At 48.5% G+C, this 26,421-nt stretch overlaps 1 protein-coding gene across 2 annotated transcripts in view; it reads left to right on the forward strand.

Moving 5' to 3' along the window:
• The first annotated feature begins 350 nt into the window (after nt 1-350).
• Nucleotides 351-26,421, forward strand: part of CDC23 (cell division cycle 23) — a 102,585-nt gene continuing 76,514 nt past the window's right edge. Inside the window, exon 1 of one of the 2 annotated variants that reach the window (XM_063927882.1) lies at nt 351-370. In XM_063927882.1, the coding sequence (XP_063783952.1) occupies nt 366-370 (5 nt within the window). In that variant the 5' untranslated portion in view covers nt 351-365. The other variant, XM_063927881.1, reaches the window with a different exon arrangement.

Consider the following 26,421-nt stretch of genomic DNA (forward strand, 5'->3'; position numbering starts at 1 on the left):
CAGCATCCTCTAGGACGTATGAGAAATTGAATTCCCCTCTACTACATACTTTTTAAACATATATTAAATAAGGCTAACCAATGTGCCTCTACACCGTACCGCACTACACACACACACATCATTTCACTAGCACGCCATCTGTTCATAATATAACACGCCACGCTGCCCTATGCCCAGAGTGCCGCATACATACATACACACTCACTCCCAGCGCAGTACGCAGCATCCGCAACTGTTGTCCGTCTACTCTACTTGGTCAGTAAAGTTACTCCCGCTGACCCGTTATAATTCGCGGTCACACGTCTGACGTCACCCCTGACACGTCCAGCAGCCTATCGGGGCTTTTCTACCAGTGGCCAGTGCTGATGCGGTACGATAGTAACGTGACTCCTGATTGGTGGATGTCAGGGAGGTGTGTTTGATGCAGGGAGAGGAAGATGGCGGCTGCTAATAGTCAGTTCTCCGACCTGCGAGAAATAAAAAAGCAGCTGCTGAGTGTGAGCTGGCTGTGCCGGGAGCGGGGGCTGATGCACAGCGTGAAGTGGTGAGGGCTGAGCGCGGCACATTGTGATTATAACTCCTGGCTGGGGCATGTTCTGTTACAGTATACTTCCCGGTCTGTGGCTTGTGAGGCTGCAACAGTAAAAGGGTGTGAACCCTTACTCCCCATTATTACTGCATTGTTTTGAACGGATCTGGCTATTTCATTAACGTCCCTGCCAGAGTGGTGTATGAATACCTGTGCACACGTACTGTATGGATTGCACACCTTGCAGTGACAGGGGCTCCCCTCTCTGACAGCGATCTGAGCAGTGACGGACATTCCCATCTTTTGAATGTAGCACTTAGGGGCAGATGTATTAACCTGGAGAAGGCATAAGGAAGTGATAAACCAGTGATATGTGCAAGGTGATAAAGGCACCAGCCAATCTGTTCCAATATGTAAATTAACAGGTAGGATCTGATTGGCTGGTGCCTTTATCACCTTGCACATATCACTGGTTTATCACCTCCTTATGCCTTCTCCAGGTTAATACATCTGACTCTTAGTGTCTGATAATGTCCCTGCATTGTATTATTGTCTGACTGCTCAGTACACACTAGGCGATATGTTATCTGATCTGTGGAATTGGGCACATCACATACCTCCCAACATGACCCTCTCCTGGAGGGACAGAATGCTCTGCTCCTGGACTTCCCTCTTAATTTACGATTTCCGGCACCTGTGCTGACAGACCTTTCTTATCCAGTAACCTGTTCAACAGAGGTGTCGGCAATCAGAAATTAAAAGTCCAGGAGCAGAGCATTCTGTACATCCTGGAGAGGGTCATGTTGGGAGGTATGACATCGTCTAGTGTTCCCGTGGGTCATGTGCCAGATCCGACAAATGACAGCATGCATTGGAATGCAGCCGTGAACTATATACTGTATGGTCGCACGATATCTCCTTCTGTCCTTAAGTGTGTACAGGACAGCCAGTGTACAGTATCATTACATTAGCCGTCCTGTTTGCTGGGTACACACATTGTTAAGTGTGCACCCAGCTTAAGTAATATATTAGTCATCCCAAATTTCCAGGTAGAGTCCATTTCCCCAAAAAAGTTTCGCAGGGCAACTTTTATCCGTAACAGTGTCCTTATTGAGAAATAAAAGGACATATCTGTTTTTCCTAATAAAATCTGAAATGCGTGTCAGAGGGAATACATATAATATGCCGGCTGTCACTATGCCGACAGCGGCATCCCGTCTGTCGGAATCCCTGCAGCGAGTCTGCTCGATTCCCTCTCTGCTAGTGTCATGGACCCACCGACAGAGTGGGAATAACCTGTCTTTGTCGAAATTCCGACCAGCAGCATTTCACCGGCTGTCAGGATTCCGGCATCGGCCCTCTGAATGCCGGAATCCCGAAAGCCGGTATAGTAACTGCATCCCTGTCAGAGGGACACTTACAGTATATACAGTACACGCACTGTATGACTATTTGCAGTGGTAATGTTATATTGTGGGTTGGTTTAGACTAGCCTTATATGACTTCGTACAGGCTGGTATGTGCCTGCATTGTAGCTTATGGGATGTGAATTCTCTATCCAGACGTTGGCAGCTTTATAATTGTATACAAACTCAACTTATATATATATTTTTCTCTAACGTCCTAGTGGATGCTGGGGACTCCGTCAGGACCATGGGGATTAGCGGCTCCGCAGGAGACAGGGCACAAAAAGTAAGCTTTTAGGATCACATGGTGTGTACTGGCTCCTCCCCCCATGACCCTCCTCCAAGCCTCAGTTAGGTTTTTGTGCCCGTCCGAGCAGGGTGCAATCTAGGTGGCTCTCTTAAAGAGTTGCTTAGAAAAAGTTTTTAGGTTCTTTATTTTCAGTGAGTCCTGCTGGCAACAGGCTCACTGCTACGAGGGACTTAGGGGAGAGAAGTGAACTCACCTGCGTGCAGGATGGATTGGCTTCTTAGGCTACTGGACACCATTAGCTCCAGAGGGAGTCGGAACACAGGTCTCGCCCTGGGGTTCGTCCCGGAGCCGCGCCGCCGACCCCCCTTGCAGATGCTGAAGATTGAAGAGGTCCGGAACCAGGCGGCAGAAGACTTTCAGTCTTCATCAGGTAGCGCACAGCACTGCAGCTGTGCGCCATTGTTGTCAGCACACTTCACACAGCGGTCACGGAGGGTGCAGGGCGCGGGGGGGGGGGCGCCCTGGGCAGCAATGTATAATACCTGTATGGCGAAAAATACATCACATATAGCCCTTGAGGCTATATGGATGTATTTAACCCCTGCCAGATATCACAAACTCCAGAGAAGAAGCCAGCCGAAAAGGGGGCGGGGCCTATTCTCCTCAGCACACAGCGCCATTTTCCCTCACAGAAATGCTGGTGGGAAGGCTCCCATGCTCTCCCCTGCACTGCACTACAGAAACAGGGTTAAAACAGAGAGGGGGGGCACTGATTTGGCGATATGAATATATATTAAATGCTATAAGGGAGGAACACTTATATAAAGGTTGTCCCTGTATAATTATAGCGTTTTGGTGTGTGCTGGCAAACTCTCCCTCTGTCTCCCCAAAGGGCTAGTGGGTCCTGTCCTCTATCAGAGCATTCCCTATGTGTGTGCTGTATGTCGGTACGTGTGTGTCGACATGTATGAGGAAAATGTTGGTGAGGAGGCGGAGCAAATTGCCTGTAATGGTGATGTCACTCTCTAGGGAGTCGACACCGGAATGGATGGCTTATTTATGGAATTACGTGATAATGTCAACACGCTGCAAGCCGGTTGACGACATGAGACGGCCGGCTTTCAAATTAGTACCTGTCCAGGCGTCTCAAACACCGTCAGGGGCTGTAAAACGCCCATTTACCTCAGTCGGTCGACACAGACCCAGACACGGACACTGATTTCAGTGTCGACGGTGAAGAAACAAACGTATTTTCCTTTAGGGCCACATGTTAAGGGCAATGAAGGAGGTGTTACATATTTCTGATACTACAAGTACCACAAAAAAGGGTATTATGTGGGATGTGAAAAAACTACCTGTAGTTTTTCCTGGATCAGATAAATTAAATGAAGTGTGTGATGATGCGTGGGTTTCCCCCGATAGAAAATTATTGGCGGTATACCCTTTCCCGCCAGAAGTTAGGGCGCGTTGGGAAACACCCCTTAGGGTGGATAAGGCGCTCACATGCTTATCAGAACAAGTGGCGGTACCATCTACAGATAGGGCCGTACTTAAGGAGCCAGCTGATAGGAGGCTGGAAAATATCCTAAAAAGTATACACACACATGCTGGTGTTATACTGCGACCAGCGATCGCCTCAGCCTGGATGTGCAGAGCTGAGGTGGCTTGGTCGGATTCCCTGACTAAAAATATTGATACCCTTGACAGGGACAGTATTTTATTGACTATAGAGCATTTAAAGGATGCATTTCTATATATGCGAGATGCGCAGAGGGATATTTGCACTCTGGCATCAAGAGTAAATGCGATGTCCATATCTGCAAGAAGATGTTTATGGACACGACAGTGGTCAGGTGATGCAGATTCCAAACGGCACAAAGATGTATTGCCGTATAAAGGGGAGGAGTTATTTGGGGTCGGTCCATGGGACCTGGTGGCCACGGCAACTGCTGGAAAATCCACCGTTTTTTACCCTAAGTCACATCTCTGCAGAAAAAGACACCGTCTTTTCAGCCTCAGTCCTTTCGTCCCTATAAGAGTCATATCTGCCCAGGGATAGAGGAAAGGGAAGAAGACTGCAGCAGGCAGCCCATTCCCAGGAACAGAAGCCCTCCACCGCTTCTACCAAGTTCTCAGCATGACGCTAGGACCGTACAGGACCCCTGGATCCTACAAGTAGTATCCAAGGGGTACAGATTGGAATGTCGAGACGTTTCCCCCTCGCAGGTTCCTGTAGTCTGCTGTACCAATGTCTCCCTCCGACAGGGAGGCAGTATTGAAAACAATTCACAAGCTGTATTCCCAGCAGGTGATAATAAAATTACCCCTCCTACAACAGGGAAAGGGGTATTATTCCACACTATATTGTGGTACTGAAGCCAGAAGGCTAGGTGAGACCTATTCTAAATCTGAAATATTTGAACACTTACAAAGGTTCAAATCCAGATGGAGTCACTCAGAGCAGTGATAGCGAACCGGGAAGAAGGGGACTATATGGTGTCCCGGGACATCAGGGATGCTTACCTCCATGTCCCAAAATTTGCCTTTCTCACCAAGGGTATCTCAGGTTCGTGGTACAGAACTGTCACTATCAGTTTCAGACGATGCCGTTGGATTGTCCAAGGCACCCCGGGTCCTTACCAAGGTAATGACCGAAATGAGGATTCGTCTTCAAAGAAAATGGACGACCTCCTGATAAGAACAAGGTCCAGAGAACAGTTGGAGGTCGGAGTAGCACTATCTCAAGTAGTTCTACGACAACACGGGTGGATTCTAAATATTCCAAAACCGCAGTTGTTCCGACGACACGTCTGCTAGTCCTAGGGATGATTCTGGACACAGTCCAGAAAAAGGTGTTTCTCCCAGAGGAGAAAGCCAGGGAGTTATCCGAGCTAATCGGGATCCTCCTAAAACCAGGAAAAGTGTCAGTGCATCATTGCACAAGAGTCCTGGTAAAAATGGTGGCCTATTACGAAGCGATTCCATTCGGCAGATTTCACGCAAGAACTCTTCAGTGGGATCTGCTGGACAAATGGTCCGGATCGCATCTTTAGATGCATCAGCGGATAACCCTATATCCAAGGACAAGGGTGTCTCTCCTGTGGTGATTACAGAGTGCTCATCTTCTAGAGGGCCGTAGATTCGGCATTCAGGATTGGATGCTGGTGACCACGGAGGCCAGCCTGAGAGGCTGGGGAGCAGTCACACAGGGAAAAAATTTCCAGGGAGTGTGATCAAGTCTGGAGAATTCTCTCCACATAAATATACTGGAGCTAAGAGCAAATTTATAATGCTCTAAACTTAGCAAGACCTCTGCTTCAAGGTCAGCCGGTATTGATCCAGTGGGATAACATCACGGCAGTCGCCCACGTAAACAGAAAGGGCGGCACAAGAAGCAGGAGGGCAGTAGCAAAACTGCAAGGATTTTTCGCTAGGCGGAAAATCATGTGATAGCACTGTTAGCAGTGTTCATTCCGGGAGTGGACGACTGGGAAGCAGACTTCCTCAGCAGGCACGACCTCCACCCGGGAGAGTGGGAACTTCATAGGGAAGTTTTCCGCATGATTGTGAACCGTTGGGAAAGACCAAAGGTGGACATGATGGCGTCCCGCCCGAACAAAAAACGGGACAGGTATTGCGCCAGGTCACGAGACCTTCAGGCGATAGCTGTGGATGTCCTGGTAACACCGTGGGTGTAACAGTCGGTGTATGTGTTCCCTCCTCTGCTTCTCATAACCAAGGTATTGAGAATTATAAGACGTAGAGGAGTAAGAACTATACTCGTGGCTCCGGATTGGCCAAGAGGGACTTGGTACCCGGAACTTCAAGAGATGCTCATAGAGGACTAATGGCCTCAGGAGCTAAGAAGGGACTTGCTTCAGCAAGTACCATGTCTGTTCCAAGACTTACCGCGGCTGCGTTTGACGGCATGGCGGTTGAACGCCGGATTCTAAGGGAAAAGGCATTCCGGAAGAGGTCATACCTACCCTGGTCAAAGCCAGGAAGGAGGTGACCGCACAACGTTATCACCACATGTGGTGAAAATATGTTGCGTGGGTGAGGCCAGGAAGGCCCCACGAAGAAATTTCAACTAGGTCGATTTCTGCACTTCCTGAAAACAGGAGTGTCTATGAGCCTCAAATTGGGGTCCATTAAGGTTCAAGTTTCGGCCCTGTAGATTTTCTTCCAGAAAGAATTGGCTTCAGTTCCTGAAGTCCAGACATTTGTCAAGGGAGTATTGCATATACAGCCCCTTTTGTGCCTCCAGTGGCACCGTGGGATCTCAAAGTAGTGTTGGGATTCCTCAAATCATATTGGTTTGAACCGCTCAAATCTGTGGATTTGAAATATCTCACATGGAAAGTGACCATGCTGTTGGCCCTGGCCTCGGCCAGGCGATTGTCAGAATTGGCGGCTTTGTCTTACAAAAGCCCATATTTGATTTTCCATTTGGACGGGGCAGAACTGGGACTCGTCCCCAGTTTCTTCCTAAGGTGGTGTCAGCGTTTCACCTGAAACAACCTATTGTGGTGCCTGCGGCTACTAGGGACTTGGAGGACTCCAAGTTGCTAGACGTTGTCAGGGCCCTGAAAATATATATATATATATATATATATATATATATATATATATATATATATATATATATATATATATATATATATATATATATATATATATATATATATATATATATATAATTCCAGGACGGCTGGAGTCAGAAAGTCTGACTTGCTGTTTATATTGTATGCACCCAAAAAGCTGGGTGCTCCTGCTTCTAAGCAGACTATTGCTCGTTGGATTTGTAGTACAATTCAACTTGCACATTCTGTGGCAGGCCTGCCACAGCCAAAATCTGTAAATGCCCATTCCACAAGGAAGGTGGGCTCATCTTGGGCGGCTGCCTGAGGGGTCTCGGCTTTACAACTTTGCCGAGCAGCTACGTGGTCAGGCGGGAACACGTTTGTAAAATTCTACAAATTTGATACCCTGGCTGAGGAGGACCTGGAGTTCTCTCATTCGGTGCTGCAGAGTCATCCGCACTCTCCCGCCCGTTTGGGAGCTTTGGTATAATCCCCATGGTCCTGACGGAGTCCCCAGCATCCACTAGGACGTTAGAGAAAATAAGATTTTACTTACCGATAAATCTATTTCTCATAGTCCGTAGTGGATGCTGGGCGCCCATCCCAAGTGCGGATTGTCTGCATTACTTGTACATAATTATTGTTACAAAAATCGGGTTATTATTGTTGTGGGCCATCTTTTCAGAGGCTCCTTCGTTGTTATCATACTGTTAACTGGGTTCAAATCACAGGTTGTACGGTGTGATTGGTGTGGCTGGTATGAGTCTTACCCGGGATTCAAGATCCTTCCTTATTGTGTACGCTCGTCCGGGCACAGTACCTAACTGAGGCTTGGAGGAGGGTCATGGGGGGAGGAGCCAGTACACACCATGTGATCCTAAAAGCTTACTTTTTGTGCCCTGTCTCCTGCGGAGCCGCTAATCCCCATGGTCCTGACGGAGTCCCCAGCATCCACTACGGACTATGAGAAATAGATTTATCGGTAAGTAAAATCTTATTTTTTTTTTGTAGACGTACAGTAATTGCAATTTGTCTATAAATTGTGAGTTCAGTATTAAATGTTACTAGTATAATTCAGTGGTCTTCAGTTGACCAAGATTTTTGGCACTAATGTCCACTGTTCAGGCTCATAAATAGAATATCTGATACTATAGTTTTTAACCTTTCTGTTGTGACGCTAATGTTTTGCCATTTACTATAGAACAGATTTTTTTTAAACGCGGTTCTCAAGGCACCCCAACGGTGCAGGTTTTAAGTTTATCCATGCTTGGCCAAAGGCGACTTATTTAACACCTTAGTTAATTTGATTTAGCCATCTGTGCTGAGCCATGGATATACCTAAAACCTGGACCGTTGGGGTGCCTTGAGGACCTCATTTGAGAACCTCTGCTATAGATCCTCCTTCTAAGTAAAACCTGACTACAGTCATATCTGAGATGTGAAGCTGGTAATGTAATTAAGAAGATATCTTGCTTTGTGATGAAATAGGTATATAGACAGTGTATCTTTCCCCCCTTGTGCATGTTTCAAAACGCTGCAAACCTAAAAGCATACAAATGTATGGTAGTGTTTTTTTTTCTTTTGCAAATGTATTTCCCTTTTCTCATACGTCCTAGAGGATGCTGGGGACTCCGTAAGGACCATGGGGTATAGACGGGATCCGCAGGAGACATGGGCACACTATAAGACTTTGAATGGGTGTGAACTGGCTCCTCCCTCTATGCCCCTCCTCCAGACCTCAGTTATATTCTGTGCCCAGGAGTGACTGGACACACACTAGGGGAGCTCTACTGAGTTTCTCTAAAAGACTTTGTTAGGTTGTTTATTTTCAGGGAGACCTGCTGGCTACAGGCTCCCTGCATCGTGGGAGTGAGGAGAGAGAAGCAGGACCTACTTCTTCTTAGTTCAAGGGCTCTGATTCTTAGGCTACTTGACACCATTAGCTCCAGAGGGTTCGATCACTTGGTTCGCCTAGCTGCTTGTTCCCGGAGCCGCACCGTCACCCCCCTCACAGAAGCCAGAAGAAAGAAGCCGGGTGAGTATGAGAAGAACAGAAGGCGTCAGACGGCAGAAGATTTCAGTAACGGAGGTAAGCGCAGCGCTCCATGCTGCCACACACCAACGGCACTCACAGGGTGCAGGGCGCTGGGAGGGAGAGCCCTGGGCAGCAGTTACTGAGGTCTTGTTGGGACTGGCAAAAGAGCAGAATCGGGCCCCGGGCACTGCGTACGATACCCCTGCCAGTCCATAGCGGTCGCGCTGCGCGCCAGTGCTCCCACACACCAACGGTTTTACTTGGGCGCAGGGGTAGGCACCCTGGACAGCAATTTGTATATGGTTTCAGGAGGTATATAGTGTATATACAGATACACTATATACGGTCCCCTGCCTGCTTATAGAAGGATAATATAACGGGGCTGAAGCGCGCCGATGAGGGGTGGGGCTTAGCCCTCACACACAGTGTTCAGCGCCATTTTCTCACTGTCCCCGCCAAAATATGTGTACAGCACAAACAAGGGGGGGGCACATACTTTTAGTGTTATGTTGAGGGATATATAACACTATTTGCTTTTAGAAATGGGCATGTATTCATTGTTGTGTATATTCTCTGTGTGCTCCCTGTCAGATGTAACCTCTATAGTTCACTTGTGTCGACATGCGTGAGTGTTCTGTCACAAACACCTATGGGGTTCACTGTCGGCATCGCCGACGCCTGTTTGGTACTTGATACAGTAGATGCTGAGTTAACAGGTCGGTAGTGGTATGCTTGTTAAAAGTTAACACTCTTTGGGAGACACAGTAGTATGTGGGTGACCCTGTAGGCACCAACTGTTATTACCGGGTGTAAATTGACATGCTGTAACTAACTTATACCTGTTATATACAGGTTGAGTATCCCTTATCCAAAATGCTTGGGACCAGAGGTATTTTGGATATGGGATTTTTCCGTAGTTTGGAATAATTGCATACCATAATGAGATATCATGGCGATAGGACCCTAGTCTAAGCACAGAATGCATTTATGTTACATATACACCTTATACACACAGCCTGAAGGTCATTTTAGCCAATATTTTTTATAACTTTGTGCATTAAACAAAGTGTGTCTACATTCACACAATTCATTTACGTTCCATATACACCTTATACACACCGCCTGAAGGTCATTTAATACAATATTTTTAATAACTTTGTGTATTAAACAAAGTTTGTGTACATTGAGCCATCAAAAAACAAAGTTTTCACTATCTCACTCTCACTTAAAAAAGTCCGTATTTCGGAATATTTGGATATGGGATACTCAACCTGTATTTATATGTATATGTATGGTACGGTTCCATGGGCCTGTAGCTCGTGCACAGACATGGTAGGTTTTGTGGGGGAGCGATATTAAAATTATACATGTATACTTCCCTCGGGGTCGCAAGAATGTTATTTTGCCTGGTTACTACTCCCTGCTGTCGACGAATACTAGGTTTTCTGTCGACTATAATGTTTCCTGGTAGATCCACAACTGGGGCATTCAGTACATGGTCATACACATTCAGAACACATTAATGTCACTAGGGACCAGAAGGCTCCGGACAATCCGCTTATATGTATGATATATATATATATATATATATATATATATATATATATAAATTTGGGATATATGTGTAATTGTGTATTACATTTTGTATATTCATATTATGATTTATAATGAATGCTGAAGTAATAGTATTCCTTCTCATGTGCTGGTCGCTCTGTTGATAAAGCTCTAGGTCGGCCGTGACGAGTTGGTCTCAGATCCTCTCAAGGAGTCCGAATGTTTATTCTTTTCCCGCTGCGGATAGAATACGGTGAAGATCAACTCCTGGTTGACACGGGGCCCTGTCACAAAGGATCGTACACAGGAAGCTAAGTGATATTTTATTTCTATGCTTTGGGCTTATTTGCATTACATGCACATGAGGGAGTGTTTATATTCGGAAAGACATCCGATAGAATTACCCTAAAGAGAGAGGGGATGTTCCTTATGCTGGTTCTTCTCTATAACATTGCGGCAGGCTGCCGTACGTATACAGGAGGTGTGGCCGGGGGAATGCTGAGGCTGACTCCGAAAGATACTTGAGTTCTTCCCGGGGACGGTGTACCGCTGTTTGGGGATGCCTCAGTTCGGTCAATCTCGGCGGATACTGCTGGTAAATCGAACTTCGTGAGTTAGATTCCCTCACAACGGTTGGTGACGCATTCTTTTGTGGGATGCAGTAATTTTAACCGGTTCGATACCGTCATTTTTTTCCTTTTCTGTGGAGACAGTGGAAGGTGAGAAGGTAAGAGTTCTGCAGCCTTGTTAGGTTCGCAGAGGCGGATGTCGTTTTCTGTTTCCACCACATCCACCACATGTCGCGGAGTCTATCGGGCTGGTCCCCACTCTGGTGGGGACTCGTCTACTACTTTTCAGTTAGTCCGGGAATAGACTAGGACCTGTGAGTTAATTATAAAATCCAACGGGGGACATTCTGGAGTTACAGATGTTTCCCCTCACTGATTTTCTAATAGATTTGCCGTTTCCCCTCTGGAAGGGGGGGTAGTACGCGACGCCATACCAGAGGTGCGTCAGGTTCAGGGCATTGTCCTGCTGTCCCTGTTAAAAAAATAAAAAAAATAAAAATAAAAAAACGAAGAGGTTTTAATGCGTTGTTCTCCGCATTTAGATTACCTGGGTGGATATCCAGGATGGTCTTTGCCGTTTCACTGGAGTGAGGGCAGTATGATGGTTTTCTTTCAATAGTAAGAGCCATTGTTATTCTGTACTGAGACGCTCTCCTGATTAAGGCGAGGTCAAGAAACAAGTGGTGCAAATCATTGTTTCTCTCTGACTGTTCTTCAACACAGGGAATGGCTGTTGTTCCCAACTACACAAATGTCGGAGGTGGGTATCAGAGTAGATACTGAATGGTGGAGGTTCTGTGTTTTTCCTGTGGAAAGAGGTCTGAGGATCCAGAGTCGGATCAGATTTGCAGTGACAATCCATCAATATGTTCCGTTGTTGAAGCAGATGGGTGCGGCCTAAGAGGCCTTTTCGGTGAGCAGGTCAAATGCTGGAGTGGTTTTCAAGGGACCGGTTGGAAATGTGGTCCGGGCCTCACCTGCTCATGCACAGGAATATAATCCTAATGGCCAGGATATCGCTCCTGTGGTGTCCGCTCGGTTCTCACCTTCTTGAGGGACGAAGGTTCGGGATCCAGGATTAGATCCTGGTGTCCATGCATGCAGATCTTCGAGGCTGGGGAGCAGTCCTTGCATGGAAAGTATTTCCAGAGGAAAAGGTCAAGCTGCGACGCTTGTCTGCAATAAGTTTTCTTGAGTTAAGAGCTATTTTTAACGAACATATTCTTCGTGATCTGCCCGTGTTAATTCTGTCGGACGATTTGACAGCAGTGGCGTAAGTAAGCCGCTAGGGCGGAACAAGGAGAAAAGCGGCAATGGCAGAATCCGCAAAAGTTTTCCGCTGGGTGGAAAAACTGGTAAACGTTATATTAGCAGTCTTCGTTCCGGATGTAAACGACTGAGAAATAGATTTCCTCTGCAGACGTGATCTCCATCCGGGAGAAATACAGTCGTCATCGAGAAGTTTTCACAGAAGTGACAAGTCTTTGAGGAGTGCCTCAATTGGACATGTTGGCGTCTCGCCTCAACAAGAGACCTCAGGGATATTGTTCCAGGTCAAGGGACACTCAAGCTATAGCAGTGGACGCCCTCGTGACACCTTGGGTGTTTTCAGTCGGTCTATGTGTCCCCTCCGCTTTCACTCTTCTGAAGGTGATGCACGTAAGTAGAACAGAGGTTCAGGCGATCCTCATTGTTCTGGTCTAGCCAAAGTGGGCTTGGTATCCAGTTCTTCAAGATTTACTCATAGTAGATCCCTGGCCTCTTCCTCTACGTGAGGAACTGTTACAGCAAGATCCGGGCGTGTATCAAGACTTACCGCGGCTACGTTTGACGGCGTGGCGGTTGAACGCCATATCCTAGCCCGAAAGGGTATCCCCAGTGAAGTCATTTCCACACTTCTTCAGGCTAGAAAAGAAGTAAAGGCAGAGCCATACCACTGTCTTTGGCGTAAATATGTGTCTTGGTGTGAATCCAAGAAGGCTCCTACGGAAGACTTTCAGCTGGGTCGTTCTTCTCCATTCTCTGCAAGGTGGATGCAGGCTTAAAGTTAGGCTCCGTTTCAGGGCAGTTTTGTCCTTATAAATTTTCTTAAAAAAAAAAAAAAGAATTGGCCACCTTTCCGGAAGTTCGGACTTTCGTGAAAGGAGTACTGCACATCCAACCTCCATTTGTGCCCCCATTGGCACTGTGGGATCTTGAAGTGGTGTTGTGTTTCTTGTGTCACACTGATTGGAACCTTTATTAAAGGTTGTGTTAAAATTTCTCTCTTGGAGAGTGGTCATGCTATTGGCTTTGGGCGACCGCAAGGCGGGTGTCGGAAGTAGCGGCTTTGTCTCACATGAGCCCCTGTTTGATCTGACAAGTGGATAGATTTGAGAACTCGGATAATAGTTCTGCCAAAAGTGGTTTCTGTGTTTCGCAGAAACCAGCCTATTTTGATGCCTGTGGTTACTTAAGCATTGGCTAATTCAAAGTCTCTCGATGTAGTCAGGGTTTTGAATATTTGTCGCCAATTTGGCTCAGTTTGAGGAAACAGAGGCTCTGTTTGTCCGGTATGCTCCCAGCATGATTGGGGCGCCTGCGTCTATGCAGTCTGTTACACGCTGGATCTGTGATACGATTCAGCGTGCTCGTTCTACGGCTGGATTGCCGTTGCCGAAGTCGGTGGAGACCCATTCTGCTAGGAAGATGGGCTCTTCTTGGGCGGATGCCCGAGGAGTCTCGGCTGTTCAACTTTGCCGAGCGGTTACTTGGTCGGGTTCAAACACTTTTGCTAAGCTCTACAAGTTTGATACCCTGGCTGATGGGGACCTCATGGTTGCTCAATCGGTGCTGCAGAGTCGTCCGCACTCTCCCGCCCGGTCTGGAGCTTTGGTATAAACCCCATGGTCCTTACGGAGTCCCCAGCATCCTCTAGGACGTATGAGAAAATAGGATTTTAATACCTACCGGTAAATCCTTTTCTCTTAGTCCGTAGAGGATGCTGGGCGCCCGTCCCAGTGCGTACTGTGTCTGCAGTTATTGGTTACGGTTACACTCTTGTGGTGTTTCTTTTCTGTCAGGCTGTTGCTGACGTTGTTCATGCCATGGCATGCAGTATCTTCTTATTGTTTGGATTGACACACAGGTTGCGTTACACATTCGCTCAGCGTGTGGCTGTGAAAATTTTTCATACCCTTGGCTGGTGTTCTATTGAATACCACGTCCTGCGGTATGTTCAGGGTGTGAGCTGGTATGACACTCACCGTGTTTAAACAATAAATTCTTTCCTCGAAATGTCCGTCTCCCTGGGCACAGTTTTCTAACTGAGGTCTGGAGGAGGGGCATAGAGGGAGGAGCCAGTTCACACCCATTCAAAGTCTTATAGTGTGCCCATGTCTCCTGCGGATCCCGTCTATACCCCATGGTCCTTACGGAGTCCCCAGCATCCTCTACGGACTAAGAGAAAAAGGATTTACCGGTAGGTATTAAAATCCTATTTTTTTTCTTTTACGTCCTAGGGGATACTGGGAATCCATTTAGTACCATGGGGTATAGACGGGTCCACTAGGAGCCATGGGCCCTATCGAAGTTTGATTAGGTGTGCTGGCTCCTCCCTCTATGCCCCTCCTACGAGACTCAGTTTAGAAAATGTGCCCAGAGGAGCTGGTCACGTCTCTGGAAGCTTCTGAAGAGTTTTCTGCTTTTATTTTCTAAGTTTGTTATTTTCAGGCAGGACTGGATGGCACCAGCCTGCTTCATGGGACTTAGGAGGAATGGAGGGGGGGATGGCCCAACCTCTCTCAGGGTTAATGGTCCCGTTCCCTGCTGATAGGACGCTAGCTCCTGAGGGAACTATTCGTAAGGCCTCCACGCCGAGCGTACATTCCAGCAGCACGCCACCACCCCTAACAGAGCCAGAAGAATGAAGAGTGGTGAGTACTAAGCCGGCATCCCGGTTAGTGGGTCACCGTCCATTATGGCGGCATGATGGTATGGAGACGCACGGCTTCTAAACGAGGCGGACTGCGTTTCCCGACTGTGTACAGACACAGACGCTGGACAGCGGACACATTACCCAGAGTGGCAACACAGCCATAAAAGGAGTCTGTCTCTATTTTATGCACATAGACACATACAGCCAGTATAAAGAAGAGCGGGAAGACCACGCGCCATTGAAGGGGCGGGGCTTCACTATGAGCGGATCCAGCAGCTCACAAGCGCCATTTTCCCTACTGCAGCTGACACAGATGCTGACTGACAGGGGCACGCAGCTCCTCTGGAGAGACTCCAGATTACCTCAGTGGTACTAGGGGGTCATAGCAGGGGGATGAGGGAGGTGATTATTAGTGTACCAAGTCCCTAATCTAGTACTTAGTCTGCGACCCGGCTAAGCTTGGCATTAGCGATAAGGGCCCATGTGCTGGTTTCATACTCTCTCTGTGTCTCCCTAGAAGGGCTCTTCGTGGCTTAATTGTGCATTTTACCTTTTCCTGCGTGTGTGCTGTCACTGGTACAGTATGTCAGGCAAAGAGTGTGTTTCATGTAAGTCACAGTGTTCCTCTTCTCCAGGGGGTTCATTAGTGTGTACTCAGTGTAGTACCCCTTCCCAGGCTAGTGGGGCAGAACCAGCATGGCTGGACTCCATTAGGGGAATGAGTTACACAATTTCTACTAAGTTATCTCGGAATGAGAAAGAGACGCAATACTTAAGACAGTCTATGGGGTATATGCAATTGCGGTCGAATTCCCGAAATTGTCGAAAAACGGGACTTTTTCGCCCAAAAAGAAAAATCGACAATGCAATTCAGTACTTTCCGTCAAAAAACGGACTTTCAAAATTCGACTTTTTGAAATTCGACATTTGTCAAATTCGACATTTCTGCAATGGTACAAATGCGGCAATTCGACAAAAGTATATTCAATTGAAGTTTGGAAATTCGACAACAGTGCTTTTAGACAGTAAATTCGTCATTTTCAATCCGCCACACTTTGGTGGGTGAATCTAATAAAAAAAAATTTAAAACATGTTTTTTTTGGTGTTTTTTTTATTGGTAATAGCATATCTATTTATATTAGAAGGGATTAGGTACTTGGTTTGTCTTTTTTGGAGGCACAAGTATTATTTATATATTTTTAAAAATATATATATATATATATATATATATATATATATATATATATATATATATATATATATATATATATATATATATATATATATATATATATATATATATATATTTTTTTTTTTTTTTTTTTTTATTTTTTTTTTTTTTTTTTTTTTTTTTTAGATGGAATGGTAAAATCCCGGAAAAAAATGGCGTGGGGTCCCCCCTCCAAAGCATAACCAGCCTCGGGCTCTTCGAGCCGGTCCTGGTTCTAAAAATCCGGGGGGGGGGAAATGACAGGGGATCCCCCGTATTTTTAAAACCAGCACCGGGCTCTGCGCCTGGTGCTGGTGCAAAAAATCCGGGGGACAAAAAGAGTAGGGGTCCCCCGTATTTTTTACACCAGCATCGGGCTCCACTAGCTGGGCAGATAATGCCACAGCCGAGGGTCACTTTTATACAGCGCCCTGCGGCCGTGGCATTAAATATCCAACTAGTCACCCCTGGCCGGGGTACCCTGGGGGAGTGGGGACCCCTTCAATCAAGGGGTCCCCTCCCCCAGCCACCCAAGGGCCAGGGGTGAAGCCCGAGGCTGTCCCCCCCCCCCCCCCCCCCCCCCCCCATCCAAGGGCTGCGGATGGGGGGCTGATAGCCTTGAGAAAATGACAAGAATATTGTTTTTTTTTCCTGTAGTACTACAAGTCCCAGCAAGCCTCCCCTGCAAGCTGGTACTTGGAGAACCACAAGTACCAGCATGCGGGAGAAAAACGGGCCCGCTGGTACCTGTAGTACTACTGGAAAAAAAATACCCAAATAAAAACAGGAGACACACCTTGAGAGTAAAACTGTATTTCACACCTGCCGACACACACATACTTACCTATGTTGACCCGCCGACTGCCACGTCTCCTGATCCGACGATCCGGGGTAACTGTGAATAAAATTATACTCACCTCAATCCAGTGTCCAGATATAAATCCTCGTACTTGGCAAAAAAAAATAAGATTTTACTCACCGGTAAATCTATTTCTCGTAGTCCGTAGTGGATGCTGGGACTCCGTAAGGACCATGGGGAATAGCAGCTCCGCAGGAGACTGGGCACAACTAAAGAAAGCTTTAGGACTACCTGGTGTGCACTGGCTCCTCCCACTATGACCCTCCTCCAGACCTCAGTTAGAATCTTGTGCCCGGCTGAGCTGGATGCACACTAGGGGGCTCTCCTGAGCTCCTAGAAAGAAAGTATATTTTAGGTTTTTTATTTTACAGTGAGATCTGCTGGCAACAGACTCACTGCAGCGAGGGACTAAGGGGAGAAGAAGCGAACCTACCTAACTGGTGGTAGCTTGGGCTTCTTAGGCTACTGGACACCATTAGCTCCAGTGATCGCGCTGAGCCAAAAAAAAAGTGGGTCCCAGGGACCCCTCACTTTTAAAAATTGGGGTCCTACCGGTCTTTTTCTGGGTCCCATTGAAATGAAGGTTCTTATTAATCTTAATCTTGTTTGGACACTACAAAAGTGTTGCAAGGTGGGGGGATGGGGTGACAATGCTGCTGGGCTGTGTAGCATGCAGGACCCCCTGCACCAGAGGTGTAACTAGACATTTTGGTGTCCTTAGGCAGAAAGTGAATAAGTGTTCCACCTTCCAGAATGCAAAGCATAGGTGGTGCGCTCCGAAGGCGCGTTGCAAAATTTTAGGGGCGTGGCTTCATGGGGACGGGGCGTGACTTCATGGGGACGGGGCGTGACTTCATGGGGACGGGGCGTGACCACATAGTAATGCCGCTTATACACTTTGCACCAGATAGAACCTCCTATGCACAATGCGCCAGATAGAGCACATTATACACTTTGCTCCAGGCACAGCACGTTATTATACAGATTGCGCCAGGCAGAACACGTTATTATACACATTGCGCCAGGCAGAGCACGTCATTATACACATTGTTCCAGGCAGAGCACGTCATTATACACATTGCGCCAGGCAGAGCACGATACAGACACACACATACTTATTATAAGTACACAAACATCGACACACATGTATACAAATGTATATATACAGACACAAACACAAGCTGCCCATCCCTGTTACCGGGTTGCTGGGTGCTGAGAATGGCAGGGGATCCATGACGATAAGGTCACAACCTGGGAGTAGCTGCGGATTAAGGATTTAGCCAGGAACAGAGCTCTTTCCACTCCGCATCTCCTGCTGCCCGCCCCCAGGTCCGAGCTCCATAGACACACTGCCTGACATGCTGTCCTGCCCCTGCCGCCAGGTAATCACTGCTCCGTTCTGGGTGCCGCTCTCTCTGTTGTGTCGGGCCGGCTGCGAGTGAGGGGAGGCGGCAGCAATGTCTATCAGTGACCCGGGGCAGAGGCGGATTTAGATCTCATGGGGCCCTAAGCAAGATACCAATTTGAGGCCCCCTCCCACAAATAATCCATAGCACTGACAACCTGGGGGCCTAATTCAGACCTGATCGCTGCTGTGTGTTTTCACACAGCAGCCGATCAGGTCTGAACTGCGCATGCGCCGGCACCGCAGTGCGCTGGTGCATGCCAGACAGCCGTCGGCTGTCTCAGCTCTGCGATTGCATCTGCCTGATTGACAGGCAGAGGCGGTCGCTGGGCGGGAGGGGGCGGTCCAGCGTCATGTGGCTGCCGTTTAGGGGGTGCGGTCCGGGCAACACAGGCGCGGGCGAACCGTTGGGGGGTGGGCCGCGGCGGCTGCGTGATCAGAGAATTGCGTATGTCCCTGTGTCCAAAGGGCGGACCCTTCAGAGAGAGAGAGGAAAGAGTGAGGTGGGGAAGGTGGCACGTGCTACTACTGTACCTTAATCCAGTGGTTCTTGAACTTTCTTTGTTCATGGCACCCTTAGCGTCTCAAAAGTTTTTGCGGCACCCCTAAGTGTCAGCAGGACTACACTCTGAAAAGCTATGCTTTTCGGAGCTAGGTACATAGGGGTAAGACCGTAGTCCCCATCTATAATGGGGACTGCGATCTGCAGCGCTAATTTGCCTTCTGCAGATTTCAGTGAAAACTTCTGCTTTGGCTAAAAGCACATAGAATCAATTGATAAAATTATGCTTACCTGCCATCCTCCGGTTTCACCATGTCGCTTCTGACCGCTTCACAGTAGGATTCAATCACCTTCAGCAGAAGATGAGGAGGAAGAAAGGGGATGGCAGGAGAAAGTGCAAGGCAAGAGAAATAGTGGTTTGTGGAGGGCACAGGGGAAAAGTGAGGGGTAAGAATAAGTGGTAAAAGGTGGGGGTACAGATATAAAAGGAGTAATGAGCAAAGAAGAAAATAGAGGGACATCCGGTTATATTTTCTTCTTTGCCCATTACTCCTTTTATAAGATACAAACATGGGCATGGGGCAACATGAATACATATATTGGGGACTGGATGGGCATGGTGATATGCATAATAATGGGGGGGGGGGGCATATAAAAAAACACTGGGGCTTAGGGGAGGAGGCCATGGTGACACACACACTGGGGCCTGGGGATGACATGATTTCACAAATACACTGGCATGAGGGGGGGACATGGTATCACACACGTATACAGAGTCTTGATGGGGACATGGTGACACACATTGGGGGGAGGAGTTCACACACACATACAGGGTCCTGGATGACAAACGCACAGACACACACATTGGGTCTTGGTGGGGAGGACATGGTGACACATACTGGGGACTTTGGAGGGACACATACTGGGTTACTAGGGCCTGTGGCACACACACTTGGGCAGGGGGGATAACACATACTTTAGCTGGGATTAGGGAAGTAAGCTGTACAGTGATTTATAAAGCTGGGGAAGAGCTGCATTGCAGAACCTGCAACTCACTGCTGAAGGAGCTCATAATAGGGAGCGCAGCATGTGTAGAGGAGGAGCTGCGTTCCCTATGGAAATGACCAGGAGGACCATAGTGGCGTCGCTTCTATTGCCCCTTCCCCCATATTTTTCTGTTGTTTCACAGCTGCCTTTAGGTAAAAGGGGGGGCATGGGCAATCCATCAATTCAGGAGCCCACCTCCATTCCCCATTTGCCCTTGCAGCTTCCGCACCACCCATACCACTCGCCCACATGCAGGCACTCAGCACCGATCACGAGCTGATTGGGCGGCGGCCCGCATCATGTCCCTCCCCCGCAGCCTACAGGCAGGAAACTACAGCAGTGATATTTGGACTGGAGACTGGGGAGGCGGAGCAGGCACCCAGCAGCTGTCACACTACATTCACTGCGCCGACAGTCTGCCGGGGCCTGCAATAATGCTTTAAACTGGCCTGTCAGTGGCCCGTGTACGGGCCCGAGGGGGGGGCATCCTCCCTATCAATCGGCGGCGGCGCGCTCTCTCCATGTCCCCCGCTGTGAGGTGTCATCAGCGGGAAGATGCAGCTGAGAGCCAATTACGAGTAAGCAGCGGAGGGATTTTACGGGACCCTTGGGACCTGTCCGCCTCTGACCCGGGGGGACGGGGAGCTCACGGCAGCAATTGTAAGGAGACGGGGAGGCGGCACCAACCATGCTCCACCCTCCGTCTATCAGTGACCCGGGGGGGGGGAGCTCCCGGCAGCGCAGCACCAATTGTAAGGGGAGGCAGCAGGAGGATTATTACACTGGCTGGTCGCGGTGTGCAGCGGTAATCACAGCGCGTCCTGTGGGACCCGCTGATATTTGAAAACGGGGTCCCTTACTGCTTATAGCGCGTAAATTACGCGCTATAGCGAGTATTTGCGATCACTGAGCTCCAGAGGGATCGACCACAGGACCCGACCTCGATGTTCGGTCCCGGAGCCGCGCCGCCGGCCCCCTTACAGAGCCAGAAGCAAGAAGTGTTCTGGAAAATCGGCGGCAGAAGACTTCTGTCTTCAGCAAGGTAGCGCACAGCACTGCAGCTGTGCGCCATTGCTCCTCATGCACACCTCACACTCCGGTCACTGATGGGTGCAGGGCGCTGGGGGGGGGGCGCCCTGAGGGCAATATAAACACCTTGGCTGGCAAATCATCACAATATATAGTCCCAGGGCTATATATGTGATAAATTACCCCTGCCAGAATCCATGAAAAAAGCGGGAGAAAAGTCAGCCGAAAAAGGGGCGGGGCTATCTCCCTCAGCACACTGGCGCCATTTTTTCTTCACAGTGCAGCTGGAAGACTGCTCCCCAGGCTCTCCCCTGTAGTTTTCAGGCTCAAAGGGTTAAAAAGAGAGGGGGGGCACCAAATTTAGGCGCAATATGTGTATACAAGCAGCTATTGGGGGAAAAATCACTCAGTTATAGTGTTAATCCCTGCATTATATAGCGCTCTGGTGTGTGCTGGCATACTCTCTCTCTGTCTCCCCAAAGGACTTTGTGGGGTCCTGTCCTCAGTCAGAGCATTCCCTGTGTGTGTGCGGTGTGTCGGTACGACTGTGTCGACATGTTGGATGAGGAAGGTTACGTGGAGGCGGAGCAGAGGCCGATAAATGGGATGTCGCCCCCTGTGGGGCCGACACCAGAGTGGATGGATAGGTGGAAGGTATTAACCGACAATGTCAACTCCTTACATAAAAGGCTGGATGACGTAACAGCTGTGGGACAGCCGGCTTCTCAGCCCGCGCCTGCCCAGGCGTCTCAAAGGCCATCAGGGGCTCAAAAAACGCCCGTTACCTCAGATGGCAGACACAGATGTCGACACGGAGTCTGACTCCAGTGTCGACGAGGTTGAGACATATACACAATCCACTAGGAACATCCGTTGCATGATCTCGGCAATGAAAAATGTGTTACACATTTCTGACATTAACCCAAGTACCACATAAAAGGGGTTTTATGTTTGGGGAGAAAAAGCAGCCAGTGTTTTGTTCCCCCATCAGATGAGTGAATGAAGTGTGTAAAGAAGCGTGGGTTCCCCCGATAAGAAACTGGTAATTTCTAAAAAGTTACTGCTGGCGTACCCTTTCCCGTCAGAGGATAGGTCACGTTGGGAGATATCCCCTAGGGTGGATAAGGCGCTCACACGTTTGTCAAAAAAGGTGGCACTGCCGTCTAAGGATACGGCCACTTTGAAGGAGCCTGCTGATAAAAAGCAGGAGGCTATCCTGAAGTCTGTATATACACACTCAGGTACTATACTGAGACCTGCAATTGCCTCAGCATGAATAGTGCTGCTGCAGCGTGGTCTGATACCCTGTCAGATAATATTAATACCCTAGACAGGGATAATATTTTGCTAACATAGAGCATTTTAAAGACGTCGTCTTATATATGAGGGATGCACAGAGGGATATTTGCCGGCTGGCATCCAGAATTAAGGCAATGTCCATTCTGCCAGGAGGGTATTAGAGACCCGGCAGTGGACAGGTGATGCTGACTTTAAAAGGCACATGGAGATTCTGCCTTATAAGGGTGAGGAATTGTTTGGGGATGGTTTCTGGGACCTCGTATCCACAGCAACAGCTGGGAAGAAAAAAATTTACCTCAGGTTTCCTCACAGCCTAAGAAAGCACCGTATTTTCAGGTACAGTCCTTTCGGCTTCAGAAAAGCAAGCGGGTCAAAGGCGCTTCCTTTCTGCACAGAGACAAGGGAAGAAGGAAAAAGCTGCACCAGACAGCCAGTTCCCAGGATCAAAAATCTTCCCCCGCTTCCTCTGAGTCCACCGCATGACGCTGGGGCTCCACTGGTGGAGACAGGTGCGGTGGGGGCGCGTCTCGGGAACTTCAGGGACCAGTGGGCTTGCCCACAGGTGGATCCCTAGGTTCTGCAAGTAGTATCACAGGGATACAGGCTGGAGTTCGAGGCGACTCCCCCTCGCCGTTACCTCACATCAGCCTTGCCTGCTGCCCTCGGAGAAAGGGAGGTAGTACTGGCGGCAATTCACAAGCTGTACTTCCAGCAGGTGAAATCAAGGTACCCCTCCTTCAACAAGGCCGGGGTTACTATTCCAAAATGTTTGTGGTACCGAAACCAGACGGTTCGGTGAGACCCATTCTAAAATTGAAATCCTTGAACACTTATATACGAAGGTTCAAGTTCAAAATGGAATTGCTCAGGGCGATTATTGCAAGCCTGGAGAATTTCATGGTATCACTGGACATCAAGGATGCTTACCTGCATGTCCCTATTTACCCTCCTCACCAGGATTGTCATTACCAATTCCAGACGTTGCCGTTGGTCTGTCCCCGGCACCGAGGGTATTTACCAAGGTAATGGCCGAAATAATTATCCCGTACTTGGACGATCTCCTTATAAAGGCGAGGTCCAGGGAGCAGTTGTTCGTCGGAGTAGCACTATCTCGGGAAGTGCTACAACAGCACGGCTGGATTCTGAATATTCCAAAGTCGCAGCTGGTTCCTACGACGCGTCTACTGTTCCTGGGTATGGTTCTGGACACAGAACAAGAAAAAAGGGTTTCTCCCGGAGGAGAAGTCCAAGGAGTTGTCGTCTCTAGACAGAGACCTCCTAATACAAATACAGGTGTCGGTGCATCAATGCACGCGAGCCCTGGGAAAGATGGTAGCTTCTTACGAAGAAATTCCATTCGCCAGGTCCCATGCAAGGATCTTCCAGTGGGATCTGTTGGACAAGTGGTCCGGGTCGCATCTTCAGATGCATCGGCGGATAACCCTGTCTCCAAGGGCCAGGGTGTCGCTGTTGTGGTGGCTGCAGAGTGCTCATCTTCTAGAGGGCCGCAGATTCGGCATACAGGACTGGGTCCTGGTGACCACGGATGCCAGCCTTCGAGGCTGGGGGGGCAGTCACACAGGGAAGAAACTTCCAAGGACTATGGACAAGTCAGGAGACTTCCCTACACGAAAATATTCTGGAACTAAGGGCCATTTACAATGCCCTAAGTCAGGCTAGACCCCTGTTTCAACACCGGCCGGTGCTGATCCAGTCAGACAACATCACGGCGGTCGCTCATGTAAACCGACAGGGCGGCACAAGAAGCAGGATGGCGATGGCAGAAGCCACAAGGATTCTTCGATGGGCGGAAAATCATGTGTTAGCACTGTCAGCAGTGTTCATTCCCGGAGTGGATAACTGGGAAGCAGACTTTCTCAGCAGACACGACCTCCACCCGGGAGAGTGGGGACTTCATCCAGAAGTCTTCCAAATGATTGTACACTGTTGGGAAAGGCCACAGGTGGACATGATGGCGTCCCGCCTCAACAAAAAGCTAAAAAGATATTGCGCCAGGTCAAGGGACCCTCAGGCGATAGCTGTGGACGCTCTGGTAACACCGTGGGTGTACCAGTCGGTGTATGTGTTCTCTTCTCTGCCTTTCATACCCAGGGTAATGAGAATAATAAGAAGGAGAGGAGTAAGAACTATACTCATTGTTCCGGATTGGCCAAGAAGAGCTTGGTACCCAGAACTCCAAGAAATGATCTCAGAGGACCCATGGCCTCTGCCGCTCAGACAGGACCTGCTGCAGCAGGGGGCCTGTCTGTTCCAAGACGTACCGCGGCTGCGTTTGACGGCATGGCGGTTGAACGCCGGATCCAGAAGGAAAAGGGAATTCCGGAGGAAGTTATTCCTACGCTAATTAAAGCTAGGAAAGAAGTGAACGCAAACCATTATCACCGCATATGGCGGAAATATGTTGCGTGCTGTGAGGCCAGGAAGGCCCCAACGGAGGAATTTCAGCTAGGTCGATTTCTGCACTTCCTACAGTCAGGGGTGACTATGGGCCTAAAATTGGGTTCCATTAAGGTCCAGATTTCGGCTCTATCGACTTTCTTCCAAAATAGAACTGACTTCACTGCCTGAAGTTCAGACTTTTTGTTAAGGGAGTGCTGCATAGTCAGCCCCCGTTTGTGCCTCCAGTGGCACCGTGGGATCTCAACGTGGTGTTGGATTTCCTGAAGTCGCATTGGGTTGAGCCACTTAAATCCGTGGAGCTAAAATACCTCACGTGGAAAGTGGTCATGCTGTTGGCCTTGGCGTCGGCCAGGCGTGTATCAGAATTAGCGGCTTTTTCATGCAAAAGCCCTTATCTAATTTTTTTTATATGGATAGGGCGGAATTGAGGACTCGTTCCCAATTCCTTCCTAAGGTGGTATCAGATTTTCATGTGAACCAACCTATTGTGGTGCCTGCGGCTACTTGGGACTTGGAGGATTCCAAGTTACTGGACGTAGTCAGGGCCCTGAAAAATATGTTTCCAGGACGGCTGGAGTCAGGAAAACTGACTCGCTATTTATCCTGTATGCACCCAACAAGCTGGGTGCTCCTGCTTCTAAGCAGACTATTGCTCGCTGGATCTGTAGCACGATTCAACTTGCACATTCTGCGGCTGGACTGCCGCACCCTAAATCTGTAAAAGCCCATTCCACGAGGAAAGTGGGCTCTTCTTGGGCGGCTGCCCGAGGGGTCTCGGCTTTACAAATTTGCCGAGCTGTTACTTGGTCGGGTTCAAACACTTTTGCAAGAGTCTACAAGTTTGATACCCTGGCTGAGGAGGACCTAGAGTTTGCTCATTCGGTGCTGCAGAGTCATCCGCACTCTCCCGCCCGTTTGGGAGCTTTGGTATAATCCCCATGGTCCTTACGGAGTCCCAGCATCCACTTAGGGCGTCAGAGAAAATAAGATTTTACTCACCGGTAAATCTATTTCTCGTAGTCCGTAGTGGATGCTGGGCGCCCATCCCAAGTGCGGATTGTCTGTAATACTTGTATATAGTTATTGCCTAACTAAAGGGTTATTGTTGAGCCATCTGTTGAGAGGCTCAGTTATATTTCATACTGTTAACTGGGTATAGTATCACGAGTTATACGTAGTGATTGGTGTGGCTGGTATGAGTCTTACCCGGGATTCAAAATCCTTCCTTATTGTGTCAGCTCTTCCGGGCACAGTATCCTAACTGAGGTCTGGAGGAGGGTCATAGTGGGAGGAGCCAGTGCACACCAGGTAGTCCTAAAGCTTTCTTTAGTTGTGCCCAGTCTCCTGCGGAGCCGCTATTCCCCATGGTCCTTACGGAGTCCCAGCATCCACTACGGACTACGAGAAATAGATTTACCGGTGAGTAAAATCTTTTTTTTTTTTTGCCAAGTACGAGGATTTATATCTGGACACTGGATTGAGGGGAGTATAATTTTATTCACAGGTACCCCGGATCGTCGGATCAGGAGACGTGGCAGTCGGCGGGTCAACATAGGTAAGTATGTGTGTGTCGGCAGGTGTGAAATAAAGTTTTACTCTCAAGGTGTGTGTCTCCTGTTTTTATTTGGGTATTTTTTTTCCAGTAGTACTACAGGTACCAGCAGGCCCGTTTTTCTCCCGCATGCTGGTACTTGTGGTTCTCCAAGTACCAGCTTGCGGGGGAGGCTTCCTGGGACTTGTAGTACTACAGGAAAAAACAATATTCTTGTCATTTTCTCAAGGCTATCAGCCCCCCATCCGCAGCCCT

The sequence above is a fragment of the Pseudophryne corroboree genome, chromosome 6 (genome assembly GCF_028390025.1).
Source record: "Pseudophryne corroboree isolate aPseCor3 chromosome 6, aPseCor3.hap2, whole genome shotgun sequence".
Classification (NCBI taxonomy): domain Eukaryota; kingdom Metazoa; phylum Chordata; class Amphibia; order Anura; family Myobatrachidae; genus Pseudophryne; species Pseudophryne corroboree.